The sequence below is a fragment of the Botrytis cinerea genome, chromosome 6 (genome assembly GCF_000143535.2).
Source record: "Botrytis cinerea B05.10 chromosome 6, complete sequence".
NCBI lineage: Eukaryota > Fungi > Ascomycota > Leotiomycetes > Helotiales > Sclerotiniaceae > Botrytis > Botrytis cinerea.
Genome location: NC_037315.1, coordinates 224,212 through 236,997, shown reverse-complemented (window position 1 = coordinate 236,997; position 12,786 = coordinate 224,212). Strand labels below are relative to the sequence as shown.

General features: G+C 41.6%; 3 protein-coding genes across 3 annotated transcripts; 1 reads left to right on the top strand and 2 right to left on the bottom strand.

Moving 5' to 3' along the window:
* Window positions 1-96: 96 nt before the first annotated feature.
* BCIN_06g00530 (hypothetical protein) lies at window positions 97-1,391 on the bottom strand. The gene is made up of 5 exons (XM_024693298.1): window positions 1,302-1,391; window positions 1,151-1,237; window positions 942-1,097; window positions 399-873; window positions 97-344 (listed from the first exon to the last, which is right to left on the bottom strand). Exons 1-5 carry the CDS (start codon window positions 1,335-1,337, stop codon window positions 289-291), a joined length of 810 nt encoding a protein of 269 aa, XP_024549084.1. The 5' UTR covers window positions 1,338-1,391; the 3' UTR covers window positions 97-288.
* Window positions 1,392-4,027: 2,636 nt separating this feature from the next.
* On the top strand, window positions 4,028-5,069 carry BCIN_06g00520 (hypothetical protein). The gene has a single exon (XM_001560131.2). The coding sequence runs from the start codon at window positions 4,136-4,138 to the stop codon at window positions 4,883-4,885; it is 750 nt and encodes a 249-aa protein (XP_001560181.1). The 5' UTR covers window positions 4,028-4,135; the 3' UTR covers window positions 4,886-5,069.
* Window positions 5,070-7,479: 2,410 nt separating this feature from the next.
* On the bottom strand, window positions 7,480-8,220 carry Bhp3. Its single transcript, XM_001560130.2, has 2 exons — window positions 7,901-8,220; window positions 7,480-7,834 (listed from the first exon to the last, which is right to left on the bottom strand). Exons 1-2 carry the CDS (start codon window positions 8,076-8,078, stop codon window positions 7,716-7,718), a joined length of 297 nt encoding a protein of 98 aa, XP_001560180.1. The 5' UTR covers window positions 8,079-8,220; the 3' UTR covers window positions 7,480-7,715.
* Between the last annotated feature and the right edge of the window lie 4,566 nt (window positions 8,221-12,786).

Below are 12,786 nucleotides of genomic sequence, written 5' to 3'. Positions count from 1 at the left end.
CAGAGTATCAAATGGATCAATCTCTTGGAGTAATGGAAGTTAGCCTATCATTACACTAGCCTTCACAAAGAAACACAAACATCTGCGAAGTAGGATTGAAGAGGATAACTTCATTATCAATCCGAGCTTTTCTATCTTGTATCTATGATCATCTATCCTAGCTTCGAGCCTTTGCCAAGTCGATACTGTGTTCTCCTCTCAGGCACGGATTGCACGGATAAATCTCTTCGCGAAGAATCGTTCATATCGAGTGAATATTTTTCGGAATTGAATGCTCTTGTCTCTGAATTATCCGTTATTGCGTTCATTCCACGCACGATCAAAGTTGGTAAGAGATCTCTGTGCTACAAAAGCTATATGTTAGTAATTGGAGATAATGTTTCGCATCAACTACATACCAGTTGGAACACAATCTAAAGCCTTAATTGTAGTGCTCTCAGGCTGCTCAAGCATGAAAGCTACAGAATTCGCAATGTCCTCCGCAACAAGTGGTGGATATCCAGATGTAAACTCATCCATGGCATCCTGATCAAATTTGACTCTCTGAAGATGGAAGTGTGTATTCACAACTCCAGGTCGGATTACCATGACGCGTATATTAGTTCCAGCTGTTTCCATCCTCAGACTATTGCTGAAAGCTTCGATACATGCTTTGTTGGCATGATAGACTGCCTCTCCCGAGAACGGGGGTGTTTCAAGACCAGTTACTGATGAAACATTTAAGATTGTTCCTTTGCTGTTGGGTATCATACTTCGATTTAGGACAGAGTGCGTGGTGTACATTGTGCCGGAAATATTAGTTGTATTCATTTGGTCAATGAGCTCAAGAGATAATTCCCAGAACGCAGCTGGAGCTCCTAATGCTAGACCAGCCTGGACACGGGGTTAACACTCATTTAATATTCCTAGAAACTGATTACCCTCTTACGAGCAGCACCTACATTATTAATGAGAATATCAATAGACCCAAACTCAATCACAGCAGACTCAACCGCTTTATCAACATCTTTGTAGTTCTGAATATCAATTGCAAAAACAGAAACTCTCGTGGAAGGACTTTTCGACAAGATATTCTCTTTGATCTTATCTAACTTGTCCTGGTGGAACCGTTAACTCCTTTCCATCAAGATACCGACAAAAGATTACTTACTTTACTACGAGAAAGTAATACTAGGTTGGCTCCGTCATTTGCAAGTCGTGTTGCAATCGCTTCTCCGATTCCCATGGATGCACCCGTCTAGAAGAATGGAAGTCAGTAAGTGCCACAAGTATAATGCCATAAAGGATCCATATAACCATACCACCAAAGCTGTTTTATCTTTCAAAGGGAGCGTCATTGTTGTTTGTTGAATATTTGCCTGTACAATCAATCAATGCGAAATAACGTTGTCGTTTATTGAATTAGCGAAATATATAGTTATGCCACGAACATTTTTACATAGTATCTCATGTTGCCTATTTTAGATTGTGATGATAAATCAATGTTACCGAATGACTCATAAACATAGATTGACCTCAAAGATGATTGGTACGCATAGAAATTTCTCCTGACTTTAGATGAAAACTAGATGCTATCGCCGCTGGCCCACCAAAATTATCTGGGTCCGAGGAAGCTTAATGACCGGTTGGATGATACCGAGCATTCGCCATTGGCTCATCAAAACTTTTTTTGGTGGGGTAGAAGTGCAAAATGACGTTCTCCAAGACGTCGCGAGTCGAATTATGAGCTCTGTTCGAATCGAAGTTTGTTCATATCAGAATAGTAACCAAGAAACTAGTAGGCAGTAGGGGGTTATATGGTACTCTGAACGGTGTCTACGAAGTATTAGCTTACTGATCACAATCGTCTATGTTGGATTCTTGACACAAAACATAGGTGTATGTTTGCCAAATTATGCTTGATTCGAGATATGAGGCACAGATGCGACCGAGTACCGATAAATCTCTGCGACAAGAGAAACAAGCTTTCACCACTTGGGTTTATCATATAAGGAATCACTATCTTGAAGGAAAGGATCCCAAAAGCAAATAACAGCGGGGATATCTAAGCTTTCGGGGCTTCCTGGGGCAGTTGATCTGGGTTATGAGACATTGGATGGTGCAGTGGAAGAGATGTTGAGGGACTTAATCGCGAACGTCTGGTGACAGTGTGTTACCTGATCCCTCTTGAATACCCCACTGGGTTGATCGAGCTGAGTGTGAAGATACCTTGTTTCCTCTTCTGTGAAAATTTCTTCACTGCTTACCTCAAAAACGAAATCCTTTTCAACGCGTACCACGAATCTTTTGTTCTTAGATTTCATAGCTGCATCTACCAGAGAATTGCCAATTGTGAATTTACCACCGACAAAGCCATGTCTTGGGCCTTCAACAACTTCAAGCCTTATAGCCAACTCATGACCAATCGCCCCCGAGCATTTCAACATCAGATTGGTGAATGGTAAGTTGGTCAATGCCCACATTTCCGACAAGAAACTCAGAGGCTGACACCCTTTTATGGCCAATAGACCTAAACCAGACCTCATCACTACCATCAGCCACAGTAGCAGTCAAGCGCAGCTTTCTCAAATGCTCCCGGTCTGATACTAATCGACGGATTTCCGCCAAAATCAGCTCGACCTGTAAATAGTGTACGTGGAAGGTTTGCCCATCAAATCTTTGCGTAGCGGGCTGGTTAGCCATGTATTCTGATCCTAAAAATAGGGGTTATCATTGCTGACGGATGGCCCAAAGCAAGAGAGTTAATTCTTGATGTGTATGAGGTGTATAGCGCAGTCATGAATACGTTCGAAGCTGTATGCTGTTCTGTGTTTTGATACTGACAAGGTGTCTGCACTAAATAGCGATGAGGCTTTTTGATGTTTTTTTGTGTCTCCTAATATATTGCTCTCGGTCAACCAATCAAAATCATAGCTGGAAACCTTTTCTGCCTTTAAGCTTTCAAGAAAAGGTCAAAAGGCTTAAACTTAGCATGAAGTTTGTCGTACACTACACACAGCGGACGGCATGGCGAAGAAGATTGTGATGCCGAAAATAACTCCATATTAGCCATTGCCATCGATACGCCCATCGCATTTAGCTAAGGACATCTGAAGATTGAAACAAAGCTGCGATTCAGCACTTTCCCGCAGGAGGCAAACGAAAGGGCATTTGAAGGAAGTCGAGAGTGTGGAGGTATGATGTGGAAATCATCACGTGTTTATTCTGCCGCGCGATGCCGCCTTTTGAACACGCGTTTTCCCCCATGATATGATCGACGTGTATACAATCATTCATACTTTTTACAATGTAGAACAGATTGTTTGATGTCGAGACACTATTTCTCTCGATTCGTACCTCGTCTTCCCCCAGCTACCCAATCGCATTTCACAATGCATTTGCCTTGCGTCGTCTTCTTACGCCGCACAGGCTTGCTAAAAGGAAAGCTTGATTGTGGGATCCAAGAAAACGCCACAAGATACAACACTATGTCTGGTATGTGCCACCAGATTTGTCTAGCTGATAGCTCTAGAATAATGGACACGTATGCTGTCGATCATGGCAGTAGCATAAAGGGGAATAGATGGCCTCAATGTGCTATATTTGAACTCTCAAAGTTGATCGCCACAGACTAACGAATGTTTTGGCTAAGCTTCAGAATCGTCGGACAAGTCGGCAGAAATGTTGCGATCCAATGAAAGTTGAGATTCTGATACACTATTTGATCAGAAATATCGCATTATGGTTTCCCAGGTCGTTCCAAACGCGTTCCGTTTCCTACGACAATAATTCCATGCGCACTGACATTGCCGAGTGAGAGTGACGGCGGAGAACAAACGGGAGTCAAAGCTCTAGAAGCTTGTTTGTTGAAACCACATTTTGTAAAGGTGCTTGATCCATGGAGTTTTGCATGAATTCAGATCGGTCTGGATGAAGAGCTTCCGGTGTAAGCATCTTCGAATATTTGCAAAGTTGCGATTGGAACACAAGTTTGTTCTTCCATGTATATAAACTCTAAGATTGCACAGAATCTTTCATTCTCTCCCCAGCGGTGCTCATACAATTAATTTCGTATTCTCTTATCAATCCATCTACAAGTACTTTTTTATTATTTCAGTCTTTGTTCTGTCTACATATCCCCTAAATTACATTCAATATGCGTAATCAATCCATTCTTTCCTTCGCGCTGGTCGCATTCGCCTCTACCTCCCTTGCTACCCCATCCGTAGTTGAGAGGGGTATGCCCATCGAGGACCTTCACGCTGCAATTGTTTCCGCTGGGGCAGAATTCGACCAGCTAACAGCTCGTGGCCAAGCCGAATTTGCTTCCCTCGCTGCCTCTGCAGTTGAAAGAGATGTTGAAGCGCGGGCAAACGACGCCGCCTCACTACTTGCCCTTCTCCCAGCAGGCCACGGTTCCTCGAAACGTGAGCCAGAAGAGGAATCCAAAAGAGCCGATACTGCCGCTGGTCTTTTAGCTCTCCTTCCAGCAGGACATGGCTCTGACAAGAGAGCCGATACTGCCGCTGGTCTTCTTGCCCTCCTCCCAGCAGGCCATGACAAGAGAGCTGATAGTGCAGCTGGTCTTCTCGCTCTCCTTCCAGCTGGCCATGAAAAGCGTGAACCATCTGAAGAGGAGGTTAAGAGAGCTGAGAACGCCGCTAGTCTTTTGGCTCTCCTTCCAGCAGGTCATGGCTCTGATAAGAGAGCCGATACTGCCGCTGGCCTTCTCGCCCTCCTCCCAGCAGGCCATGACAAGAGAGCTGATAATGCAGCTTCTCTCCTCGCATTGCTTCCTGCTGGGCATGGTTCTGACAAACGAGAGCCATCCGAAGAGGAGGTCAAGAGGGCTGAAAGCGCCGCCGGCCTTCTTGCTCTTCTTCCAGCAGGGCACGGCTCTGGTTAGATTCGATTGATTCGATGTGGAAAATAATAGACGGTTTCAAACGACTATACTATGGGCCAACACAATTTGGATGATTTCTATTGAGCTCAGAGATTGGAATGCTGCTGGATACAGTTTTATAGATAATACGCTCCTTTACAACTCAAATATTTAATCATTATTTTACAATATAAACACTCATACATCCGCATAGTCGCTAGAGATCAGCAGCATTTCACAGTATTACTTGACACTCTTTTAAAATATTGGATGGCTAGCCTTCCGATCAAGAAAATTTAATAGAAATGATCCCTGTGATATCTTCTGCGGATCTCAATTTATGTTTCCCATATGTCACTTCTACTTTTTATATAATTTGGTTTATATCCTTTTTTAGGGGCGCTTGGTGGAATTAAATATATAAGGTTCAAATTTTATCCATCACCTTCTGCATTCCTTTCCAAATGGTTGCAAGGCGCAGCAGTGAGATAAGGTCCACATAAACTCCAAACCCTTCCTTGTGTTTCTTCAAATCAGCCATAAATTGATTTGAGCGGACTTCCTTTTCTGAGCTGCCCCCTCTTTCACATAATTATCAGTTCCGTCTAGGAGTTTGATAGTATTATAATACCTTGTATATGCTGTTCTATCACGCTTTCTAAGCATCAAAAGCTTCCCCAATCCCCCCCCCCCCCCCCCAAAATCTCTCTAGTTCAGAACCTCCCCGCACTTCGTTAGATGACTATTTTATTTATTCTTATTCTCAGCTCATCACAATTGCATAGAGCCTTTTCGTGTAAGGTCCCTTAAACTAAAAAGTGACCCCGGCTTTATAAGGCTCTTATGTGATTATCCATAGCTTCTTAGGGCCCGTTCGGATCGATTTTTTAGGCGATGTAGAGCTACATTTGTTGGCAATATAGATTTAAATAAGCATTTACCGAATGCAAATGTTGTTCAACAATCTATATTGATAATAAAATTGAAGAAAAGTGATTTACTGAATGTTGATATTGAATTACAAAAAGCTATAAAATGTAAATTTACAAATTTTGAAAATTTGTATAATAACCTTGTTAAACCTTGTTAAATTTATAATACAACTTTTATTAGTATTTGATGATATTTGTCAATATTTATTACTCTACATTTTATAGATTTACAAAATTTAGACTAAATTATTTTATCAACAAATTAAAAAAACAATACGAACAGGCCCTTAGTGCTGCTCGGACTGATCAATTATGATATTACTTAGCCTTTTGTCATCTCGTTCATTTGTCTGGATTTATGTCAGCAGATTAAAGTCATGCAAAGCTTGACATTCGTCTTCAGTAATATTCTAAAACTCCCAATTATTTTACTATCCCTTTATTCCACCTCATCTCTGACCTTCGTGGGTGCTTTATGAGCTGCTCCTGAAGATCCGCGCGCAAACTTGGAACTATCTCCAGCACCATCAGAAGCTTCTTTCAGCTACTCGATCCCCTTTTTAGCAGTTGTAAGCTAAAGATCAGAAGTTGGGTGTGCTAGTTCATCAATTTTAGGAGCGAATACTGACAGCCGGTCAGGCGCCAGTTTAATTTCCAGCGATGGCAAACCATGTTCCTCCGCTTTGGTGATTTTCCACCGGTAGTAGAGACACCAGTTTGACGAAGCTGTTGACACGCTTTTTATGAATCATATGATCCCCATGACGTGTTAGCTGCATATGTGATCTTCTAGCAGGAGTAAGCAGATACGACACGTTCAATAGGCATGCTGACAATCGTGCCAATCCACGACCCGAGCGCACTTATTCTATTTCCGGTATCATTTTTAATAAGGCGTGATAGTCTATGCTGACTTAATAGCTTCTGTGCTATAGTACCCCTTGCTCAGAATGTTGTATCAACATTCCCAAATCTGATGACCACAAGTAAGCTATATTTATTCTTGCTGAACTTCTGATCATCTGTATCGTACGAACTCAGTAGAGGTTATCAAGAGTTTCCCTATCAATGTTTACCAACTCTGATATCTTCTCCCGAGTTTGCAAAGCGAGCTTGGATTGTACATATCAAGTCTTGTCTCATTCCAAGAATTTAGTGATGTTCTACCACTGCTCAGCCACAGTCTCCCTCAATCACCAAGAGTTCTGTCGATCTTCAATCGTTGATCACTTTTCTTGGTAATATAAGAAACAATGATAAGTTATTGGGAGTGTCTCACTCGAAGTCTCGTACTTCTCGTTGGATATCCCACAACAACCGTCAATGGCTCGGACTGACATGGTAATTACCCTGATTTACTATTCATTTTAGGATGTTGCCTTCAGCCTATCACGGTGAACGAATGGGATAGTATACACATACTGTACCATTACATCGTTTTAATTTCATCCAAATCATCCGCTACTTGCTGCAATCAACCAGGGTTGGTTTATAGCTTCTATTGTCACCCTTTTAACTCAGTTTCATTCATTTTACAACAACAGGAAACCAACTAATGCGAAATCGATGCATTCGGACCTGGATGGAGGTCTTTTTAATTTCTCTCGAGCTTTTCTAGATATATCTGGAGAGAAAGAGGCAAATCACTATATTTTCATTCAAACCCGTTCAGTTGTCAGTAAATGTGCATGAAACATTTCGTTTATATAACAATTGACAAAGCAGTCTAAAGACAAATTACAAAAATAAGATTTCCTCCATCCTTTCAAAATGGCATCCAAAATCAGAGAAAATATGCGTCCGTCCTCAATAATCATACAGTACACCAAGCCATACCCTTCAACCAAACTTTTCATTTCATTCGCAAAAACCATCCAGATCTCCACAATTTCAGACTTCCATCACAATCGGCCTCCCATTTAAGGAGGGGTACAGATAACTCCATCGCCTACAAGAGGAGTTTTGCAACATGAAGAATCTTGTCCTTGAGCAGCACAGTATGCTCGGAACGCTTGCTTGTTAATAGGTGTGATGGCAGCTTTCAATTTAATTAGCGCTTGTATACAAAAGTCATCTGTAAGATCAAGGTTAGGATAAAACATACGAGTTGTGCAGGTCTGGTTTATAACACCAGCAAGAGTGGTTTGACAGCACATGGCTGTGTCAATAGCCGAAGTGCAGAGGCGTTCTTGTTGCGCCGTTGCATTTTGACGTGGCTCGATAGGAGATGCAACTGCGAGAGCGCTGAGAATGGCGATAAGTGTGGTGGTTGTGAATTGCATTTTGACGGTGGTTGAGGTTTTTTGATTGGATTGTAATGAACGTGGGATACCTGTAAAGGAATGTAAGGAATGTAATGAATGTAGAGAAGATGAGATGATGGATGAAGGATAGGAAAACAACACATTCTTATAGGTTTTTGCCATTGTCAACAATTACCATCTATAGTTCACTTGCTTGATTTCAATTGATCTTGGAGATCTCCTGTCTCTGATACTGATACTAAGAAAATCCCAATGCTCGGAAAGCTCAATCCAGCATCAACTCATCAAATCCAAAACATACTAAACTCTTTCCAATTAAGGTTAATACAATTGAATTAAGGTTATCTCTTGTTTCCTGATTTACGACGAAAGAATCAGGAGAAATTTCCAATACTCTATCCGCTTTCACAATTGCATATCCAGACCTTACATTCCATAATAGTGAAAGTGTGATTTAAATTTGATAATACTAATATAGTACAGAGATATACCTGTTGATAAGTCGTGGTTCGGAGGATCTTCAGGAACTATCAAAGCTTAGAGCTAGAAGCAGATCGCTGAACGGGAAGAGAAATTATCCACCCCACAAGATCGGCTGTTTACCAAAAGTTAATTGGCAAGGATTCAAATAATCACAGGTGCCCAGCCTTGAGGGACAAAGCTACTAGCAGTTAATGCGGCTGATAACACTACTTTAGAGTATTGCCCCTGAACTTAAGGAAGCTTATAGAATGATCCACCATGGAGAAACATGCGTCACTCGTCTAGGTACATAAAATGAACGGGGTGATGTAAACAGAGATACTAGATTGACTTGCTAGCATCTAACAGGGCTTGTAGCAATGACTTGACTAGAGGTGTATGTATGGCGGGCAGTGTATTGCTCACATATCAAAATATCAAGATACCTAAGAACAATCGCGGCTTCGATACAAGACACACCATAACTAACATCAGGTCCCAATGATTCAAGAATCTAGATTCCATCAGTACTTGAGTATTTCAATATTGTTGTGAGTGACTACGTGAATGAGGTGTAAGTAGGTGCCAAGTCCGACAGGTCAAATAGTGTGAAAGTAGCCAAAAGGCTATTGGTCGGAAGCATGTAACCCGCGCTTCATTCAATCCCAAATCCTATAAATGCCGGTGAAGTGAGACCACGGATTCTCGGACAACAAGAAGTTCGGGTACCGGCTAGGGGCAGAGCTAGCGATTCCAAGGTCAGTGGCAGCTGGTACCATTAGAGACGAGCTACACAACTCCTCATAATGCGGGAAATAATTTCATTGGTCTGATCGCTTATCTGATGTTATACTTCTGAGAATAAACGGTGGACTTCGTAAAATCAGCTCCATAAAGCTACTTAATGTAATTGAGTCGGCTTGGCCAGGTACCACATCTCCACAATTACATTGCCTTCCCATTATATCGCAGATACAAATAGATACAAGGTCTTACTAGCAATAAGAACAGTATGAGAGGAACTGTTGCGGGTTAGTCTCCGGAAACATCCTTTCGAGAACGAGCGCCGGAGAGGCAAAAGAATTTTTTTCCCCTACTGCACATGTACTAAAACATACTTTTCCAGACTACAGATGATTCCTGAGAGGTCTATGGGAGTCACCCTCGTTGGTTCTATCTGTTGAGTATCTCGTCCCACGCGACGTCATCAAAAGTATGTAGCATCCTAATATGAAGATTTCGGAAAGTTGTGCTCGGCAACCTATTTTCACACACGGCAGCAGAAGATACCAACCATCTTTGGTAAAGATAAGAAGACGAAGTTGGATGAAGCAGTGATAGTTCAGAATGATTCCTTCGAGGCCGAGTGTATAGAGAAAGGAGTTCTGTGGCGTTGCAATATCTCTGAAAAATCCCAAGTCTTCGTAGCAGCCCCTAACATAAGTCGTTATAGAATTCATCTGAACTATGAGTAAAGAAGCGAGCCCGTGAGATTGGGTAGGAGAATGCTCGACTTCATTATGGCTCACCCCGTATCGTATTAGTGTTCGCCGTGTAGTCGTGGAACGTGTGCTATCAGTTAGAACGGCATCTAGCAAATACCATCCCCACTGAAGTACAAATGTGCCGAGTGTAAGATACTCTTCTGTTCATTGAGCATGTAGAGATCTCGCGTTTGACGTCGACGCGGGATTCGCGAATTGGACACTGAGGTTGGCCTTCCAGGCTCGCGGTCGTTGGACATCAGGTATATAGGGGAATCTCATATAGTCGCCCGATAGATCTTTCAGTGATCAATTCAACACGATCATCAAAATCGTGAAATGCAAGATTAAGGTGTACATTGTTGAACAAACTTGTGACTGTAAACTCATTCTAACCGTGGATTGTTCGTGTTTGCAGACCGGGACATGGCGCCACAGGCCCACGCTTATTTTTCTTCAGCCTTGCCAAGCCTAAAGGAAAGGCTTAACGACATCTCTTCCACAAGATGTATTAACCAAAACTTCCACGCATCTTCGCATCTATTTTACGAACATAGGCTCGCAGATTTAATGTAACAATAGTGGAATATATGTCTACATTGATCAGTGTTTACGATCCTAGATATGTGGATCGTATGCCTTCAGAATATTTGCTGTTGATTGATTCCCAAGCTCTCACTATCCGAGCATCATCTTCCTATCATTTATACATCTCCCATGATTTCGCAACCCATAGTCAACCGGTTGTGTCACTGTTCAAGTATGAAGAATGCAGTCTTTCTGTTGGAAGCATTTATTCTACCGGTTTTGTCAGTCATGCGTACCGTCTATCGTGGAGGAATACTAAATCTAACTACTCTGTGAGCAAACGTGTGAATGCAGTCCATTTTCGGTCTGGTATGCGAAAATATTGGCGGCTGCGCTTCATCCCTGGTTCTATACAATTCTCATCGTACAAAACAGGAGCATTGCTCTTGGTTTAGTCATCTCGGTCCAGAAATACCATCGACATGGAGTTTTAGTCGCCGAAATATGAGATGCATTAAAACATCATTGCTCTTGTTATCTCAGACCATGTATCTAGCAAGACTCGTGAAATATTATTCTCAACGATTTAGCTAGTTGGCTATATCGAAAATCCCCTTGCAATATTGGAATATTTTATCTGCGGTGTATTTTGGTACCATCTAGGAGCAGAGAGCTGTCTATCTTTCATTTTCCTTGAATATTCTGAACCACTTCCATTTCTTCATTGCCATTGCCATTGCCATTGACCATTAGTTGTGATCACTTGTTAATCATATAGCTATTCATTTTGGTGCGTAACACAAGCTTTTCAAGTAGACCAGTCTTCTCTCCACAGCCCTATTTGGTGGCTCACAGGGAAATGAAGGTCTTGGGTTCTTATCCATCGGCTTCATTGGCAATATATTGCTGCCTTGGGGCCACTACCACGAATACCTTTATACACCCTTACCAATAGTCTGATCGGATATCTTTTTTGTATTGTTCTATTCATGGCTATGTGTTACGGGAACGTATGGGAATAACAAAGCTTTTCCTTACTTGCACAAGTACTCTTCGACAATAGTTCCAACGCTACAGTCTATGCTCAGTGTAATCTCTTGTTGATCGCATACCTGATCACAATCAAGATGAGATTGTCCGCAACAACAGTGCACATTTTTCTTTGGGAGTATGGTGATGTCAAAGCAGGTTGGTATTTCCTCTTGCTCAACAACCTCAAGAAAGTCCTCCGACTGTCTTTCTGGAAGAATAAGAAATCGAAGGAAGAACCCTTTTTTTTTTTTTTTTTTTTACAAAAGAGAGAAGTTCCTGCCAATCCCGATATGGTTCCACATTATAAATGAGTGGTATCGAATTGTTACGAGGAAGTATCCAATTGGTGGTATGCCAACGCTCTAGCATTGAGTTTTATTGTCTACAATTCCCTGGTAGGGACTCATCATATCCAGCTTTCTTGCTACAGTATTCAGTATTTTCTTTGGTGATCTATTATAGTCCTCTCTCGCGCGCGCGCGAGATTTTCAACGCCATCGTGATGAGAATTTATGTTACAAATCTATCCGACATCCTCACTTCCATTTAAGCATCTATTATCTGGTATGTTAGTTGGCTTTTGTGTCGGCGTGAATTCATCCATCACTTCCTTTTTCGATCTTGGGTTTTTCGCACAATATTTTCTGCGTAAATATTGCCCACGTTATCTCCTCACGTGGGATCATTTGGCTAGTACTGCGTTGGATGGAGAAACGCAGGTGATGGTTTTCATATTGAGTTTTATAGTTTTTAGGGAGTGGGAAAGCGCATGATTTCCTGTTTTGGAAGGGGGAAAATGGAGGGCTTGCGGAGCGTAAGAATGTGTATTGTTGTATGTATAATCCTGTGTGTGTGTGAGAAGTATTGAAAATTTACATTCACGTGGTGCTATTGTATCTCACATTCGTTTATCCAAATTTACAGCAGATACTCCTATCCCGTGATTTCTAGATGGTACTAGGTACCATTTGATTTCGGCTTATTAAAGTATAAACCTACATATATAGCACAAATCTAAACGTGATTTTGTTCAGATGTTGATCGTTCAATCATTCGATTCAAGATTCCCGATGTTTTCGTGTTTTTGCTCATGTGTGTTTCACCTTTGTGTAACCTCATTGCTTGGCGGCCATCACTTGACAGCGACACGCGAAGTTTAGTTCATCTTCAGCTCTGATATAAGTTACACTAGTACATCAACATACTAAACTTTATTAATA